Here is a 19,872-nt window from a genome sequence, read left to right as displayed (position 1 = left end):
CAAAGGAACAGTGGCATCCTTATCCTCCCAATATATTTTTCTACATGTTCTATTCATACTGCCAAAATGCAAATCAGAAAATAGCATTTTTTAATGTCTTGCAATACAGTTTACGAATTAATTTTGAGCAGTAGGATGCAGTATGTACTATGAAGAGGGAGTTTTGCTATTTATCTATTTCTTAGTCAATTCTCAATATTGTACCTAAAATTGAAGTTCTCACTGGGATAAAAACATCCTTTCAAATCAGTTTTTTTAAATGACTAAATGGAAGACTGGAACATTAGAATTAATATTTTACTAATAATACGTTAAACTTAAGATGTCATTAACCCTAAACATAAGCACAAGTAAATCATATAGTTCCATACTAAAAGTATGTTTCAAGACTTAACAGAATCTCCACTAAAAACAAACAGACAAACCTTAAGTTTTCCTTAAAAGTGAAAGCTAACAAATGGCAAAACATTACAAATTACAATTCCTCTTACTCAGGCCTCCCAAGCATCTTTAGAGCAGCGAAAACTCTTTGCTGGGTCAGTAAAGCTAGGGAATGGATTTGTTTTTTAGGAAGAAACATGTTTCAAAAATCCTGTATGAATATTAAATTGCATGAAAGTCTCCATAGAGGGTGTGCTACTGGGCTTCTAGACATGGTTTTGGGTAGTGGTGGTAATATTTGATTTATAATTGAGTTTAGTTAATTGTGCATGGTAAAAACTAGGTCTTCTGAGATTCCATAAAGATTGTTGTAAGTCACATCTTCCATCTAGATATCTTTGTGGTGAGTAAACGTGTGTGAGTGTTTAGTGTATTTATTTGTGCCAGGTTTGTGTTTGTGTCTATTTGTGGGCACATTTGCCTCAGGGCAGTTTTTGGGCATTGGTATGTGTTTGATATGTTTGCATATATGTATGAGTATGAATTAATTACATATTGAAAACATCTGCATTAGCGGCTTCTGCAGTCCTAGCTCCTCCAGTTGGGATGTTCAGCTCTGTGTTAGGACCACTCGGAAGACCTGCCTGCCTGTCGGACGCCTGACTGTGGTTCCCCGGAGGTTGGAGCTCTGGGAGCCTGTACCATCTCTTTTCGAAGGGGAGGAGAGAAGAAAAACAGAAGTCATCTGGGGTAGGGGTGGGGGTGGGGTGGGTCTCCTTTTCCGAAGCCGGGTGGGGGCATTCGGCATAGGGGGCCTGAAACAAAAAAAGATTACCAAGCGATTTCCCTAACTTCAGCACCACGGACAGCTCAGGTTTCCAAAGACTTGCTGGAGAGGCCAGCTTCCTTACCCTTCCCCCTGCCTATGGACTCAGGCCCTTCGGCTTCATTCTTCTCTGATTTTTGCTTCAAAGCGAGGCGAAGGGAGGGGAGAAGGGTCCTGACAACCGAAGGGGTACAGTAAGGAGGAGGAAGAAGAGGAGGAGCCGGGGAGGAGATAGGAGAAGGAGAGAGAAGGGAGGGTTTTCCCACCCCACCCCCCCTCCTCCCCTAGTTGGGTCTGCAGGCGCCTGTGCTGGCTGCTGCTATTGCTGCTGCTGACGGCGGCAGTGTTTCCTCCTCTTCCTTTAGCTTGCTGCTGCTGCTCCCACTGCTGGGGGAGAATAAGGAATCCTGGGGAAGGGGAGAGCTGAAGCAGGAGTGTCTGTCTGTCTGAGGGAGAAAGCGTGTATGTTTAGCTGCGTATACGTGGCTAGAACACTACATAGATCACACATATATGCATACATATATATCTCGGGGCTGAGGGGTTATTTGAAATCTTTCTTGGTTGCGCTGCTCAGTGGAGAGAGAAGCGCTCTCCTGCAGTGGTAGTGGTAGAAGCAGCAGAGGCAGCGGCACCACTATCCCTCTCTCCCCTCTTTTTTTTTTTCTCTTCTTTGCATTCTCTTTTTCTTCTCCCCACTTCCTTCTGTGGATTTTGGAGGATGGAGTAGGGTATTTGTTTGGTTCCCCCCACCCTCCTCCTTCCTTTGGCAAATCCCTTCCTCATGACATTACACCGGCTTGTTGCGAAAGAGGCAAATACCCATCACTGAGGGAGAGAGGACTCACTCTACTGCTCCGAGCCCGAGAGGACTGGAGACTGGAGGAGAAGCGGGGAAACGACGAGGAAGGGGCTTGGATTCTTTCTTTTTCTGGGAGCAACGAACCTTCCTACAAGAACAAAAAAGACAGACGGCGAAGTGGAGGGACCTTCGTCGCGGCTATTCTGCAGTGAGCCCTGATAGTAGAAGGAGCAGGAGGGGAAGGATGGTTATGGTCTCGCGAACCGGCTGCGGGGCAGCTCTTTTCCTTTGGATTTTGAGCAGCATCAGCTGCAGAGCCTGGACAGCTTCTTCTACTTCCCGTAAGTAGCCCCGTTGCTCCTTTCCTGGTGTTTTGTTTTGTTTTTTTTATCTGAAGGGTTTCTGTGTCGCATTGATGTTATTCCACCCTGTGTATCAACTCCAGAGTGCGTCTGCCGTTCTTTTTCCTTGATTTGTGTATGTGTCTCTGCTGTCACGCACTTGCAGTCACTGCAGCAGAGAAACTCCAAAACCCTGCGCTCCAGCTTTGGAGGGGGAAGTGGTTTTCACTGGTGATGTTGCTGGAAAGTTGGTCCTGGCATTAGAGAGATAATTCACTGCACCTGCTTGGTTCTAGTGGTGCTAGTTTGGAAGACAGAGGCTTGGAAGTTCTTCCTCCACTTCCTTGCTTTTTCATACATCAATGGCTTATTGAAATTGACTTTGATAGCCCGTGTAAAGAAAAGTGAAAGCTGAAGCAAGTGGGTATTTAGGAGGTTACGTTTTTTCTAAGGATTTACTCTGATATGGTCAGAACACAACTTTGTGGAGTGTAGTTTAGATTACCCAGGACATCTTTTACTTCCGTTTTCTTCTAAATAAAACTTGATGCCCATTTGGGATTTCCTTGTTAAGACTAAAGACACTAGCTAGAATTGCTTTAACTTATTTGCACCGCTTGAAGTCAGTGCATCATAGGCATGAACTCAGGGCAGGGGTATAGGTTTGTTTGTTTTTTTATTTTTTGGGGTGGGGGTTGGTTGTTGTTGTTTTTCATTAACATCTATAATGTTATATTGCACGAGTTTCTTAGAAAGGCTTTCAGGTAAATGCCACTGCTGTGCTTATGCCTCTAGGTTAGCCAGCCAACATAGACTGTTCATCTTTTTCATTTCATTGGAATAAAATGGAACACACCAATTCAAGTTCTGCACTGGTTTGCTAGAACATACTGCATAGAAAAAGAAGAGGCATTGGCTGTCCTTTTGTTTCAGGAAGAGTTCAGTGCTCCAGTCATTTTGTTGAATGGGTCAAGTTTCCAGATTTAAAGGGATATTGGGGAAATTTATGTGCAGCAAATATTTAAATGTCTAAATGTATGAGTAGGATTGTAGCATCATAGTTAGTAATAAGCAGAAATCTGGGGTCTTAAAAAAGTATTTTCAATTTGGAAAAAAAAAGTTGATTTGATTTTCTCTATTTACCATACAAATGTGTTTATTACTGTAAAGTTTGCAGTGTTCAATGATGAAACATTACAATAGTATTTTGCAAAGTTTATGTATGTTATACACAGATTCCAATTTTATTTTTTCTTGATTGAAAATGAACATCCAGAGAATTACAGGACTATATGAGTAACTACACTGCACTAGGAGAATCTGTAATAATGCCATGTTTGGAATGAACCCATTTTCTGAGTGACACACACTATGTTGTCTTTTGGGAAAACTATAGTTGCAGTTTTTCTGTTTGATTTTGTTACAAGGATAATATACAATACTTTAAGGTAATCACCAAGTTACCAGTTTAATTGCCTAAGTTAAGAAGAAGTTTTGTAAAGTTTTTGTTAAAAAATAGAATTTAAGTCAATGTGACATTTCTACTTTATTACAATTTGGTAGAATATTACAAAAATTGTGAACATGTGTGATTTTCAGGTTCTGTTTCTGTGTTGATATACAATTAGAGCACTAAACTAATGCAATTTACTCTGGTAAAATGTTTATATTGTTGCATATTCTGGCATTCATCCAGGTAATAATGTTAATTGTAATTATACATTGTGAGATTTTTCTAAAGAATAGCTAATTATGATTTGGATTTCAGATCTATTTTCTATGTTGTGCCAAACTTGCTAAGTTTTCTCAGGCTTTTGGTTATAGTTTTCTATATCCATTAGTTCTTATAAGTAAATGGGAAACTCCTTCCTCAATCAAAAATGGAATGAGATCTAACATTTTGATCCCTTTTACATATAACTTGTTTATTATCTGAGTTCACATAACTATAATAAGGATACTATTATGAGAAAAACACATTCTTTATATTCTACATTTAGTCAGAATCTGATATCCAATTTATTAACCTATTCACATATTGAAATTATTGCTTCTTTTTATACTTAAAAGGAAAACTTATGTGCCTACATGCTAGCTATACTTTTTTATGTTTTTATTTGACATATTTTCATATATAACGACTTAATAAGTGACTTTTCAGTTGAACTAAAGATATCATCTGCAAAAAGACATTTTTTTTCAGAAGTCAATATGAAAAATAAAATAATTTCCCAAAGGCATGGCTAATTATTTTCTTCATCTGCACATTTGTGCATACAAAATTCTGGTTAAAATTGTGTACTACTGTTAAAGTATGCAGGATGTGTCCTTGAGAGTTATTACATTAAATGCAGAATAAAATATTGTTAACTACTTGAATCAAGGATAATGAACATCTCAACCAGGAGAGGTCATCAGAAGACAAAAAGTAACATGGGAAAAAATCTAAGTTTAATATTTTTATTTTGTATCTACTTTCCAATTATGATGGTTACACTAATGCAATATTCTAGCCCCAATAACTTTGGACTATAATATATAAAATGTTTAGCTACTTATTTGTGATAAAATATGAAATTATTTGAAAGTTTTTCTAGTTTCTAATGGTTTTCCTCCTAGTTATATCTAAATATATCGAGTAACTCCTAACTTTCAGGGTTTCATTTTCCTTAATGAAATTTTGAATACACTTAACTAAGTCTAATTCTATTATTAAGATTTTCCCCCCTCGTTTTTAATGGTGAATTATATAAAGCTGACTTTGGGCATGTATTCAGTTCTCTTTCCTATACATATATAGATAATGCATGTGAACATAGAAAGTCTTTTAATTTTATAGATCCAAGTTAAAGGATTTGAGCATTATTTCAAAGACTGCATCTAAGAAGTCCAAAGTGAAGTTGTGCCCTTACTGAGTCACTTTTATCAATTCTCAAAGTAGGCTGCTTTGCCTAGATTTACTGTGTTCACACTACTCTGATGATGGCCAGTTCTCCAGATTAGTTTGTGTTGTGAAGAGGTCCTACAGTAGAATTTAAGTAACAGTATGTACTATTTGTGAACTTTTATGCAGTATGATGTGTTCATTCTCTATGTTCTGTATAAATGCACATTACTATGTATCTGTGTGTGTGAGGCAGAGAGAGACAGTCAGACAGACAGACAGACAAAGACAGAGAGAGTTTAATATGCAGGAAAATTTGAGAAAATTTCAAGTAGATACAGCTTCTAACAACTTTCACGTGGTTAAAGGACTAAGTTTATAGTGACCTTGTATGTGTTTCATTCCCCTTCTTTTCTAACTATCTCTCATCCTCAAATAATAGCTCTCAAAAGTGTAAATTAAAGTATACAATGTAAAAAGCTAATATGGAAATAAATGTTGTGAATTCATCTTGAACCTGAGCTCAATAATGGTCCCTGCTTGTTGGAAGAGAACATTTCAACACAGTGCAGTATTTTATTCAGGGTGAATTAATTGGTTGATAACAGGCGGTACTTTATTTACTCACTCCAGACTGATGACCATACAGGAAAATTGTTATTTACTTATTAGAGAGAATGTGTAATCCTGATCTCATTATAGCCACTTCCACCCAGGAGAAAGGAATCTCTCTCTAGATAAATATATATGTGTGTGTATATGTATATATATGTGTGTATGTGTATATATATGTGTGTGTGTACACACGTACACACACACACACACACACACACACACACACACACACACACACACACATGAATTTTGTCATTTCCCCTCAATGCCTTTAGATAGTTGAATTGTTTTAGTCTCATGGTTGTTCTATTTTTATTTTGTATTTAAACATTTGAAAATTTTATTTGTTCTGTGACATCAAAACTATTTAAGACTTCAAGTCATGTCTTCTATGAGAGTACTCTCCTTTGATTGTCAGGCATGTTTTCAGTTCTACACTTTTATTTCTTGCTTGCACATTTCTTGCACTGAATGAAATGTGTGTGTGTGTGTGTGTATGTGTGTGTGTGTGTGTGTGTGTATCTAGGGAGGAAGATTTCCATAGTTTTCATAGGTTGAATTTGTAGGTATTTTTGCCTTATAAAATTTAAAAGTTAAGAACCCTGAATTCCCCTAGGGGGCAGGCATATCAATTGATATTCAAAAGATTTTCTTGAATACTTCATCTCCCTACGTCTGAGGTAGGTATGCACAGATATTCCAGTACCAGTATCTGGGGATGTTCATATGTTTTTATTTTTATGCAAATGAAACTGTGTTCTCATTTTAAATATTAATCATAATAGGTTGACATCTTCTACAGTAACCATTTCACTCATGGACTTATCAGGCTCAATAGAATAAAGACACAAATAATATGTAATTTCATTATTTTTGCCTTTAGTGCTGACTCATTCTGTTCTGAGTTTTATTTTATTGCTTCTCACTAGTTGAAGTCTCTAACAATAGAGAGCATGTGTTGATGCAATTTAAACTTCAGAACTAGATTGTTAAATGAAATAAGTCGAGTGCCATACTGATTTTTCTAGGCCATCTGTACTTTGAATTGGGTGTTGGTATTTCTAGAGAAAGGAAAACTATAAGAGCAAATGGTTGTGAAAAACACAAGACAAAAGATCCAGATTTTTTAAGATTCATCCAAGGGAAGGATTGGGAAAGAATATACACATATGATAGCCAATGAATGTGAGAAAAAGAAAATTAACCATTATATAACCTTTAGTTCTTTAATATTAAATTGAAAATGAAGCATTCATATAACAGTAGTATGTTTATATTAAATGATGAGATATTCTATTCTGTAAAAAAGTACATTTATTCTAATTAGAAAAATCATATAATTAATTAGATCTGAATATCAATTCTAGTGTTTCCCATGACATCTCTAAAAGACTCCACATGTTTTAGCTGTGATTGCTGCCACAAAAGGTCTTTTTAACATAGTCAAATGAAACCTTATAGGTGGCATATCTGCAGATGCTCTCAATGACTTAGCACTTTCCTGAGATGCTGTGGATGTTTTGTTTGTAAACTCAGATATCATGCTGAAATATTGCTGTTTTCTATGCTTTGGTATTTTTTTGTGGGGATGCACAACATGATGTAAAATAGTGGGAGCAATTTTTAGTAAATGATCTGTGATCTTAACTGAATGGACAGTTCCCTGTATGGGAGCTCCCTCTACCATCACAGGTTACAATCCATTTATTACATCCCATCTCTGACTTGACAGATAAACCTTTGTGAGTTACATGAGACAAAGAGATGTCATGACTATTGAGATCATATATCTAATAAGTGTCACAGGCACTTTGTCAAATTAGTTCCTTCTGACTCTGAATTCAATACTCTCTTTATATTGTCTTTGTCTGTACTCACATTTTTGTGGAAGTGTTGGACCACTGTGTAGTTTTTCTCTTGCTTAGACTTTTAGAACAGAACTGTTCTCCTGTCAATATTCTATGGTTAATACTATTTAATAAAAAACTTAAATGCCAGGTAAGGAAGGAAGGCATTCCAGATTAGTTATCACACATGCTCAAGTGCAGTCAGTGCCTTCCATTCAGAAAGTAAGTATACACTCCACACACCAATGAACCCTCAGGTTGTTACATGATATCTTTGTTCCTTTTCTATAATTCTGAAGGTTTAAGAGTTTAGTTTATTGATTCTTTAAAAAATCTGCTATTTGTGCACTGAGACCAAAGTAGGTCATTTTCTTAATAGTTTAAATTATGGTGTTGTCTGCTTCTACACTGTCATAACTTTTGAAAATGAATTTAAGACAATATTTTGTTTCTCTTTTATATATGTAATTTCTTATCCAACTCAAAATCCACTGATTTTTTTTTATTTTATTTTATAGCTCTCTAGACTTTAAAACTTCCCCTGATAGTAGGAAATCTGGAAATACAGATGTATATGGTTGGCTATGAATTTACTTGCTCAAAGTATCATTTTTTGTATGGTATCAGAGAGTTGAAGAAATACAGCAAATCTCCTGAGGGTCATATTCTACATTTGCGCTGTAAGTGAAGTTGGTTTGAAATATTCTTACGTAAAGGAACAGTTATATTGCTTCCTTTAATGTTTCTACATTTAGAAAGGTGGTAAAATTAGATCTTAAGACCTGCTAGGACTATGCCTGTATTTACACTAGAAAAAAGTCCTAAAATACATGCAAGATTTTTCTTAAGTTTTCAAATGTACTTCACCTTACCTGTGACTGTGAATCATGGAAAATAGCACTATACTACTAGAACCACCTATTATAAGATATATAAATATCATACTGCTTTAGGTATATTTGTGTGTACTCACGCACACATGCACATATGCTATGTTACATAAAATTTAATGCACTTCAACAAGGACTTGGCAATATGTCTTTGTACACTGGATGTGGCACTAAAATTCTGCATAATGTAGGCAATTGTATATTCAATCAAAATTTCCTACTGACTGTCATTATGACTTCAGAAATGTGTTCCTCCTAACCCTTCTTATGGGGGTGGCTGAGAAACGTTTACGTTTATAAACTGCATTGACTGAGACTACCTTGCAACAAGTATTACATTAGAGTGATTATCCCAAAAGCATTACATAATCCTGAAATTCTCTCAAAATTATCTGTTTCCTTGTGCTTCATTATTTAACTTCTTCATGTAAGAAATTAGTAAATCACAATCTTAAGAACTAAGACATGCACTAAAATATAACACAGAGTCAAGTAATTTTTGACTTACATAATTGATGAATCTATGAAGATTTCTAGTCTTGGAAGTTATGATACAGGTGATTTTACATAGTCACATTTCCAAGGCAAATGAATAAGGTGGAGTTTTTTTTAATGAAACAGAATTTCGTGATAAATGTAATTCACTAATTAATCAAACATTCAATATATGATATGGTGTGAAGAGTATGGTATCTTTAAAAAAAGACAGCATAAAGGAGAGTTAAATACACATTGGTCAAATTTTTGATGAGCACACTTTAGTCAAGGACCTGCTCATTAGTTCTGCTGCCAAGTTCATTTTTGGATAATTTTTCTGGGGCTGTAATAGGTCATAGGATCTGTGTCTATGTGTTTATACACATATGCATATATACACATACACACAAAGGTGTATGTATACATGTGTGTATTTATATGTATATGTTTATCTATATTTGTGTGCATATACAAACATATATGAATATAGAATCGCTGCATCCATTGATTAAATACATAAATTGAGCCCACAAAATCAGAACTATTGTGAGTTGCAATAGTTTTATATTAATATGTAGGTGATGAACTAAGTAAATAGAAGATTCTTTCATTTTCTAAATCATATGATGGTAAATGGAACCTAGTATTTATTCAGTTCTTTATAGCAAACTAGTCATTAAACAAAAATTTGTTTTCAGGTCTTGTAAAGGCTTTATTTCATCCCAATAGGTTACCCTAAATACATTCAGGTTTTTAACAAGTGTGTTGTTTGCTTTAAAAGGAAAGAAAACTTTGTCATTTTTGATGCTTCCGTCTAAGAATCTTTAAAATTAAGGACCATAAAATGTGAATAAAATTCTTATTGGTAGTTTTTCCTAGGCTAGTTCTCATTTTACAGACAGAAATACTGTGACAGTTTTATGAATAATTTTCTTAAAAGTTTCTGTGAACTATAGGGAAAAATCATCAGTAACATATCTTAGACCATATTTTATCACCACACTTAAAGACATTGCAAGTTATGATCTTAGGACTAGAACTGAAAGAGAACCTCATAGACTCATTTGTCCAACCCTCACATTTTAAAGATGAGGACACTGCACTCTATGAAGGCTGGCCAATATCACACAGGTTATATAAGAATTAAAGGCAATATTTGAATATATATACATATACATACACACACATGTAAGTTCATACATAAATGCATATATATGTATGTGTGTGCGTGTATGTGTGTATACATGTACATATTTCCCGTGGACATTCCTTGCACAGGATATCATCCAACATATAATATCTCCCTAATCACCCCCCTCATTTATTCCTTATTTTCTTTCCTGGATTAGATCAAGTAGTATCTCATTCATGAATCTTGTCCCAATCTCTCTAGTTTCTATTGTCCTCTGCACCATAAATTATTTTGTGTTTTCTTGCCTGAATTTATTCTTTCCCCAATAGAATTTTATTTTTGATTTTGCTTTTGCATTCCAGAGCCCAGAAAATTACCTAATGCAGAGAAGGCATTTAATAAATCCTTGTTGAATATTATATATATATATATATACATGTGTGTGTGTGTGTGTATGTGTGTGTGTCTGTGTGTCTGTGTGTCTGTGTGTTTAGGTATACAAACATAAATATTTGTAAATGTTGAATAAGCAAGTGAAATATATGAAATAAAATAAATTAAGAAAAGATAGATGATTTCATGTCAGAGAATCACAAAATGGGAAGGAATTTTTGAGATCGTTTAGACTAGTGTCATAATTTTTCAGATGAGGAAGCTAAGGTAAGAAGTAAAGTGACTTGACCCAGGCCACACAGGTGACAAAAAAATGGCCTACATCTCAATTCTTCTAATTCCCAGTCAAGTACTCTTTCCACTATACTATACCAATCCTCAAGTATAATAAGAGTATGTTTAATATAATTGATTTCTGTTTTGTTATATATAAAAAGATGATACTCTTTTTTCCTCCAATAATGTTGGTAACTTTGGGAATATTTTATCATCAACAAATGTAGAATGAATACATTATTTTATCTATGCAAGGTTTGTTTTTAACTATCAGGCTTTAAAGACATGGTTTGACCACTTTAATGTCCTACAAAGAATGTATATTATATATGTGTATAAATGTATATTATATATGTGCTTGTACATATACACATGTATATGATATCTATATCACATATTTATATCATATACCTATGTCTTTCTATATGATAGTAAAATTTTTGAGATTGTACAGGTAAAGGAACAGTGACACAAGAACTGTCTTGAAATTTAGGAAGCTATGCTCGTGTCTACTGCTGATTGAAAGGGTACCTTAATGCATGTTACTCCAACTAACTCAATATCATTTCACCATCTGAAGAATGTAATATGTTCCTTGGTACAATATTACCATTGTGCAAGTTCCTGGAATTAAAGTTATTTTCTTAAACACAGAGTATGACATATTACTTGTGGATTATAGAAAACTAAAGCAGTTGCTCTCTCTATTTCTGTTTCTCTATTTCTCATTTACCTATTTACTAACTACACATATCTAGGTGATAGGTTGAGTATTGGTACTTTAACTCAAAAGCCAGTTAAAATTGATTCAGTGTGTTTGGTTGTTTTTTGTTTCTTTTAGCATTCAATTTCTGTAAACATTCCTGCTATAAATTTATTTTTTCTTTCTTACTTTTGTTAAAATTATCTAAGTTACTCATTCATATTTAAAATACAAGGGTGGACTTTGTCATATAAATATGACTCACATAAGAAACTAGCCTAAGCCTGCAGGATGCTTGTGAACTACTACTGCCATCATTAAATGATATTTTGAAAACCAGTGATCTGTTGGCTTTTATGATCTTGATTTTCATGAAATTAAATTCTAATTCCCCAAATTATTAGATAAGGAATCTTGCATATTCATTGAAATTTGCTTCACTACTTCCTGAATGTTTTCTGCCACATTACTTTTCAAGACATGTTTCAAAGGCTATGATAATAACCTTGTCAAACAGTTAACCTGAATTTATTTTTGTTTTTGTCTTATATATTATATAATGAAAATACTGACACTATCTAGAGTACAGAAATTTACAGTGCTGCATAAAGGTAAAGGTTATATTGTATTTATGGGATTTAGTATGGGGCTTTACACAAAGATAAAAGATGTATTGTGTTTAGTTGGGGGCGAGGGGGTGAGAGTCAGGTCAAGATGCTAAATTGGGTGATTAATAAACTATGATGCACTTAATCACTCTTGAAACTTGAACTCTGGAATTGAGATGGAGTGGTCTTTTCTAGCTAGATGGTACTGGAAAACTAAATAGCTTTGTTACTTGAATATGTGCTCCTATTATTGGATCTTCTGCCCATTTAGAGCTAGGACTAACCAATGGACAGATGTTGCGGGTAAAGCTAACAGAAAGAGATATGAGCAGGACAATTACAGGGCATAGAGGCCGTGGTAATAATACTTATTCTTAGACTTGTCAAACTAAAATATTTTTTAAAGGGAGGGAAATACAGCTTTGAGAAAAGTCAGATATCTATAAGGCATTCATCAGAGCAAAAGTTTTGATAGATGTACAGTGGAAATGGTAATGATCACCCCTTGGACCACTGAACGTAGCTTTGGTTCTTGCTTTTTGCTTGCTTCTTCATAATATAAATATAGTGATTCTATTTTAAGCATGTTACAGCCATGATGAAAACCTAATTTGTGCAGATTTTCAGATGACTGAGTCTGTATTTTCTTTACTTTATTATATATTCTTTATATTTCTATAATTACAGAAGTAGGTAAGACCTACTTCTGATTTGGGTGCTAATGATTGATAGAGATTCATATAGATTATAGGATTTTCTGTAATTCTTGATGTTCATGTTGGTGAATCACTTTCACAGCAAGATGCTTAATGGAGTAGTCTGTAAGTCATTATTAATAATGGTAGAATTGTAAGGCTTTTCCCAAAATACACAGCATTAACTTATTTGTTCCTCAAAATACTTCAATAACATCTTTAAGAAATATCTTATTATTCCCATACTGAATTTTAGAGAACTAATGTTCAGAATTTTTAGAGACTTGCCCATGGTCACAGAGCTACAATAATACCCACATTGATATTACCTCTTAGACAATTAAGACCCCTATTTCAGTGACAACTTTCTTTTATTCCATTTCTATTTTTGAAGTAGTCAGTAGTACTCTTTTTTGTATGTCTCATAGTTGTTAATGGTGGTGAAGGAAAAATAGCTGTGGAACCTGAATACAAACATAAGAGAGAGTTGCTATTTTCCCATCACACAAGGTTCATAATCTATTCTAAGTGTAATCTCTAGTTTGTTTTCAAACCACAGAGAATATGGATGGGAAATCAATTAAGTAGCTGAGCTCTCTCTTGCTACAAAATAAAGTAGGTTGCTTCAAGCCGATTTTCATTCTTTCTCCATTTAACTTTATCAGGGTAATAAAGCTTATTAAGTGTCTCACTTGGATATTTTCCATACTTGGTCACAAAATATGTGAAAAGGACTAAAAAAGGTCAAAACAATATTGAAGAAAAGGGTTATCAACATATCTGTTGAGCAAATTTTTAAAAATGGGATAAACTAAAGATCGAAATATAAAATTAACCATTCTTAGGTATTTCCTCCCCAGACATAGGCACAAACACACTTACAACACTGACAATTTTCTATATATTATCAAGCATGATTTTAGCGTCATCTTTATATTACTGCAGTCTATGTTTGATAAATATTGTTTTAATCAAACAAATATATTGATTATCAGTACAATATGGTTTGTTTTCTCTCTCTCCTTGGTTTCATATTGTTTTATAGGCATAGTTATTAAAATAAATGTATCATTTATGAAAAACTTTCATAAGTTTTATGAATTCAAAGTTCAAGTAGTTTTTGAAAGCTAATCACCTTTCTACCACTAGGTAAAGTTAGAATACACCAATGGCTTTATGATCTTAAATTATGGTGATACCATATTTTTAAAATATAGAATCAACAAATAATGTAGGGTGAAAAATAATATTCTAGGACAAGGAGGTTTTTCAGGAAGCCAAAAGACTCATCATGTATAGACTTACTAGATTTAGCCTGTCTCCACTTCAACGTCTGTCTTACACTGCTGTTATCATGATAATCTTCCTAAATCACATTTTTGATCTTGAGATTTAATTCAATGAATATTAAAAAAAAAAAAACAGTTATCTTAAAAATGGAAGGAAGTACTTTGTGAAGTACCAAGTGCCCAATTATTGGATCAATTCATGTGGCTTATGAGGTTGGAGATCATTGAGGTGGGATTATGGGACCTCTAAATATATATATATACACATACATATATTACCTTCCCTGCTACAAGATTCCATGAAAGTATAATTATTCTACCTTTTTGCTCAAAAAACTTTAATGTTTCCCTATTACTTCCAAAAGTGAGGTCCAGTCTTCTTAGCATAACATGCAAGGCCTTCTATTCTCTTGCCTCGACTTCAGTCCCCTTTATTGCTATGATATGTCAGGTTGGTGGTTATATGGATAGGGTTCTGGATCTGGAATCAGGAAGACCCGAGTTCGAATGCCGTCTCAGATGCTTACCAGAGCTGTGACTTTGCACAAGTCATTTATTATTCATCTGACTCAATTTTCTCATCTGTTAAGATGGAGATAAAAAATAGTAGCACATACCTCCCCATGTGCTCGGGGTCAAGGCCCGAGCCCCCTGGATCCCCCTGACCCACGGGCCTCTAATCTGTGGGCTCTGAAGGAAGGAGACTGGAGACAAGATGATCCAAGCAACAATTCTCTCTATTCAGCTGAGGGTTAGGGTTTATAAAAGCTGATCCACCAATCACATACATGCTGAGCTCATCCCATTACTTCACCATCTCATGACTATTCCACATCCTTACACCCGCAGTAAGGAATGAAGCTTATCTTGTTCCTGCAGCTAGTTCCTGGGTTCCCAGGCTCACTTGTAACTTTACTGTACAGGACATTGGTATCTGCAGGAACATCAGGTTCCAGGGTCACACAGAGCTTCTTCCAGGGTGTGCATCAGCACCGTTCCCACGGGAACAGGCTTTGCCTCTGACTTGCACCCCCTGGGACCCTCTGGGCCCCTTACAACTCCCCCTTTTTGTTTTTGCAGCTCTGAGGTACCATACAAGCAATTCCAGGGGAGCCACAGTTTTGATCCAAGTTCGTAGTCCTATACAAGATGATGTCTGGTATCTGTCCCATCACAATCACTACTATTATACTGCTCTGCACATTCGTATATCGGAGCCGAATCCTCTGCCCACATTCTTGCTAACCCTCCTACATATTGTGCATATAGCTAATTAGCAGGCCCTAAGGCCACAGCAGATGTAAAGAAACAAGCAATCACAACACAGCTAATACATAGTTTTTGTCACATCTAACAGCCAGACATTGCACCATCTCTTTCTAAGAGAATGTATACTCTTGAGTTTGATACCAAGTACGATTTACCTTAGCAGGGAACGTAGCATATGTGGGTTGCTGTATAATCATAGCAAAGGGGTCTGATTGAGAATTGATACATCGAGATACAGTACAATACATATCGTCAGGTAAAGCATATTCCCTTCCTTAATACCTCATGGTGGTGTGTCTGGTCTTGAAGGAGTGGTGGCCTAATAAGTGGGGATCCTGATCAAATAAAAATAACAATATATCCATCTGAGTAACAATATAAATACATCTGACGTCTGAGTGACAATATAAATACATCTGAGTCTAGGATACACATGACTGGTCAGTGGACAGTCTGCCTGAGATAGTATTTAGGGGCTAGAGAGAAACATATTTGGAAAAAGTGATTTCACTATTAGGGTCCAAGGACATATGTCCAACTGTGTACAATGTGAATTCAGTCTTAGGGCCCAAGTACATACGGCCAAACTGAGGGCCAATGAGGGCCCACGTCATTCCCCCTTTTTGTTTTTTGATAAAGAGAAGAACCCAGATCTACGGCGTAAGGGACAAAGGTCTCAGGGTCTGCAGCTGGCATCCTGCTGAGAGGGGACGGAGAGCCGTCCCAGGCACACAAGGTCCTGACAGTAGTGAGAGGTCGCAGCAGTCCAGAGGGTAACGAGCCATGGAGAGTAGGTCACATAGAGCCAGAACAGTCATCTCTAAAGTGGAAGACATGAAACCTGGAGGAGACAAAGCTGGCAAAGAGGTGAAGCAAGCAAAGGCCAAAATCGACCAGAAGGGGTTAAAAATGGTAGTTACATCATTCTGCTGTCTTCTGAACATACGTCCCCACACTGTCCCTACATGCTTAAACCCCCTGAAACTGGCACAAAAGTACCTGAAGCAATGATCGGGGGATATGAAGGGCCTTGATGACCCCATACACCCCACCTTCCCGTCTGCTTTCCATAGTGTCAATCAAACCTGATTATGCATCCAAAGCTGTTGAACCCACCATCCAGACTGCTTCACCTTCCACAATCTTCCTACCACAGACAGGATAGCGTACAAGGCATAGCGTCACTAGCAGAGCTGTAGGGCCTTAAACAAAAGAGGCCCCGAACTCGAACTGCACAACTGAAGAGACGTCCAGCAATATTGCACAGGCTTGTTTATGTCCATGCTGGAAGAAAACTCATAGAAACGAAGTGACTGTCAACCGTTGCGTATCAAAACAGCAAGATCTTTTCTGCTTCATAATGCCTTATCTTAGAGATTGACAATGGTAGTTGGCACGTCTTCCAGAAATGTCCGGTGCCTTTAAAACAGTGTTACTTTAAGAAAAAGGAGTCAAAACCGTTTACAATGATAGTGAAAGCTAAAGTAACATTCCTCAAACAAACCAAAGCCATAATTATCACAGAATGCTCAGGGAAAATGCACAGGGGAATTTCGTGTTGGTAACAGTACAAGACTGATTACAGAAAAATGCTACTTCTTTTACAATGCTTCTACACTATGAGGACATCTTAGGGTGAAAGGAATGTACATAAATGTTTGATCATACCAAGTTCAGGTAAAATAATATTAGTGTTCCAATAAAAATAATATTGGTGTTCCCAGTACAAAAGGGCTCACATATGTTGTTGGTCACTTGCTATATTCAGAGAAATTTGCTATAGAAGGAAAAGCAGGGACATGTGGCATACCAAATAAGACAGGATAAAACATCCTTGACTCTGTTTGAATTGGGTAACAGTGCAATACTCCAAACCATCCAGTATCTATTTTATAACCAGACTCAGGAATAGTCAGGTGAGAAACATTCCTTTTTCCAGGACACAAGAGGGAAACTGACCAGGAGGATCCCATCCTAGAGTGAGTCTAGAATTGTCCCCTCGGTGTTTCCTATCCAGATACAAACTTCACCTGTTAACAGTGCAGGATCACATTCCTTCTGAGTAACTTGTGGCACTTCTCTCAGATACTGATTTAATGCGAGCAACGATACCCAAATTCAAACTTAAACTTAAAATGAAACTAGCTATAGTCCCAAATGCCTTTACCTTAAACAGCAAGATCCACTGCTCATAGCGCAGAACCAGACACAGGTATTTCTATACTCATGGAGTTGCAATAAGCAATGAAGATTAACAGGACTCACACACATATGAGATCTCAAAGTCAATTATTAAAAATCTTTCCTGTCTATTACAACTATTGAGCAAATCACATTCATTGTTTATGAATTACATAAGCCAAACAAATTTCTTTCTTGGGACTGATGACCTTGTCCACAAGAAAGAGGCCTTGGCAGTTTTACAAAATAAAAGGAATTGGCATGGATCCCATGCTTGCCAAATCCCAAACATACAGGAGGACTGTTCCGAATGGGCAGAACCAGTCTAAATAAAATTTTTACTCCATTCTTTTCTTTCTATATGCAGTAATCAATTAACAATTTTAGGTGTAGCATTAAAACAGCAACTTCAAAACGTAGGTAACACTCTTACAACTTTCAAAAATGATACACAAATTATTTTAGCTGTAACTTCTGTAACAGGCAAGGGGGAAAATACCTGGTTTCTCTAAATCAAGGGTACAGGATGGGTAAAGTTTACAATAACATAACTTGTTTTACACGAGTTTCCCAACATCTCTAGTGTCAACAAAATTCAGAGTTAAATTGCCTTTTGTAACACCATTTCTGGATTACCATGATCACTTAATGTACAATACAAGACAGTGTTATTACAATTTAGGAACACAGTAGTAACCCAAACAGTGACCTGTAGGTACCATTATTTACACTTCCAATATACACTCATTCATAGAAGACTGGGGAATTCTTCCAGACATGCTCAACAAAATCTCGACACTGGCTTAAGTGGGGCTTAATCTATTCCTTATCAGGCTTGATCAGTGGGATAGTATACCCCTGACCCATGGTTCCCTTCTGTGAGGCGCTGCTTACCAGCAACTTCTTCCCGCTCCCTGCGGGGCTATCGGCGCTGTTAGTCAGCGACTTCTTCCCACTGCGTGCGTGGGGATCTCTGTGCCAACTAACGGCGACTTCTTCCCTCTGCAAGCAACGAGGCTCTCGCGCTGGCTGTCCAGCAACTTCTTCCTGCAGTCAGCGGGGATCTCTGCGCTGCTTGGCAGCGACTTCTTCCCAGCGGGGCTCTCTGCACTGATGAACAGCGGCTTCTTCCCACTCCCAGTGGGGCTCACCTACCTATACTCGCTAACGGGTGTTTGGTTCTTCTCCCCAGCTACGGGGGGGCTACGGTCCCTGTTCTTACCCCAGTCCCCAAAACTTTGTGAATCTGCCCTGTCTGAACTATCCAATGAGAAGCAACATCATACACTTAAAACAATTACAGCAAAGAAACTTTAGGTTGCCTCCATAAGATGAGGGGAAAAAGTTCCCCAATTTCTGGTCTGTCTCCCCACCTTCACAACCTGGCCAGGGTTAAAACGTAGAAAGAGAGAGAGAATTTTACCAACAACTTTTCTAATGGGCTTTGCTTGCAGCCCCTATTAAACTGCACATACATTGTTTCTTGGAACATGTTTCTGACCTGATCTGACCTAACTTTAGCAGTCATAAACTAAACAAGAGGAGTTCCTCTCTTTCTCTCTCCCATTCTCTTCCCTGATGCTGCAGCCATCAGAGAGAGAGAAACAGAGGGGGAGGAAAAGAGATAACTGCATTCCAACCAGCACAAGGGCACCGGCAGTATTAACACAAACACACGCACACAAATTACAGAAAGACAGAACACAGATACAGACACTATGTACAACCTAGGTATGTGGCTTTCTTTCTTTCACTGTGGCCACTTGGTACCATTGTCTGAGGCATTGAGTCTCCTTGTTGGGCTTGCCTCTCCATGCTGTCATAGCTTTGGGTTGGAAGGTTTGTCCCTCCTTCAGGTCCTGGGCTAGAGTATTGTTGTGGCAGGGCTCCTTGGCATCCTGAGGGCCAATGACCCCTTCTTCTACACTTTGGGCATGGTGTTTTAGGCCTTACTCCTGGCCTGCTCCCACAGTCTTTTTTAAAATGACCTGTTTTTCCACAGCTATAACATTTCTGTCCTTGTCTCGTGCTGGCAGCTTCAGTTCTATACTGTCTCTTTACCTGTTCCTTCACGTGAGCTGCAAATGTTACCGAACCTACATCTTCACACCTTTGTATCATCTCTTCCACTCTGGCAGTTCTGGGCAATCCTGTCATAGCCATTCTACCATCTGTATATGGTCCTGTTCGTTTTTTCTGTAGCTTTGGATATAATCTCTCTGGACTAAGCTCTCTACCTGTTTTATCTATAAGCAGGGTTACT

At 36.9% G+C, this 19,872-nt stretch overlaps 1 protein-coding gene across 1 annotated transcript in view; it reads left to right on the top strand.

Moving 5' to 3' along the window:
- Nucleotides 1-1,507: 1,507 nt before the first annotated feature.
- Nucleotides 1,508-19,872, top strand: part of CNTNAP2 (contactin associated protein 2) — a 2,725,119-nt gene continuing 2,706,754 nt past the window's right edge. The window contains exon 1 of the mRNA XM_072652434.1: nt 1,508-2,350. Within this exon, the coding sequence (XP_072508535.1) occupies nt 2,254-2,350 (97 nt within the window). The 5' untranslated portion in view covers nt 1,508-2,253. The remainder of the gene's footprint in view (nt 2,351-19,872) is intronic.

The sequence above is a fragment of the Notamacropus eugenii genome, chromosome 3, assembly GCF_028372415.1.
Source record: "Notamacropus eugenii isolate mMacEug1 chromosome 3, mMacEug1.pri_v2, whole genome shotgun sequence".
Classification (NCBI taxonomy): Eukaryota; Metazoa; Chordata; class Mammalia; order Diprotodontia; family Macropodidae; genus Notamacropus; species Notamacropus eugenii.
The sequence above is the reverse complement of the archived record's forward strand: the minus strand, read 5'-3'. Positions and strand labels throughout refer to the sequence as shown.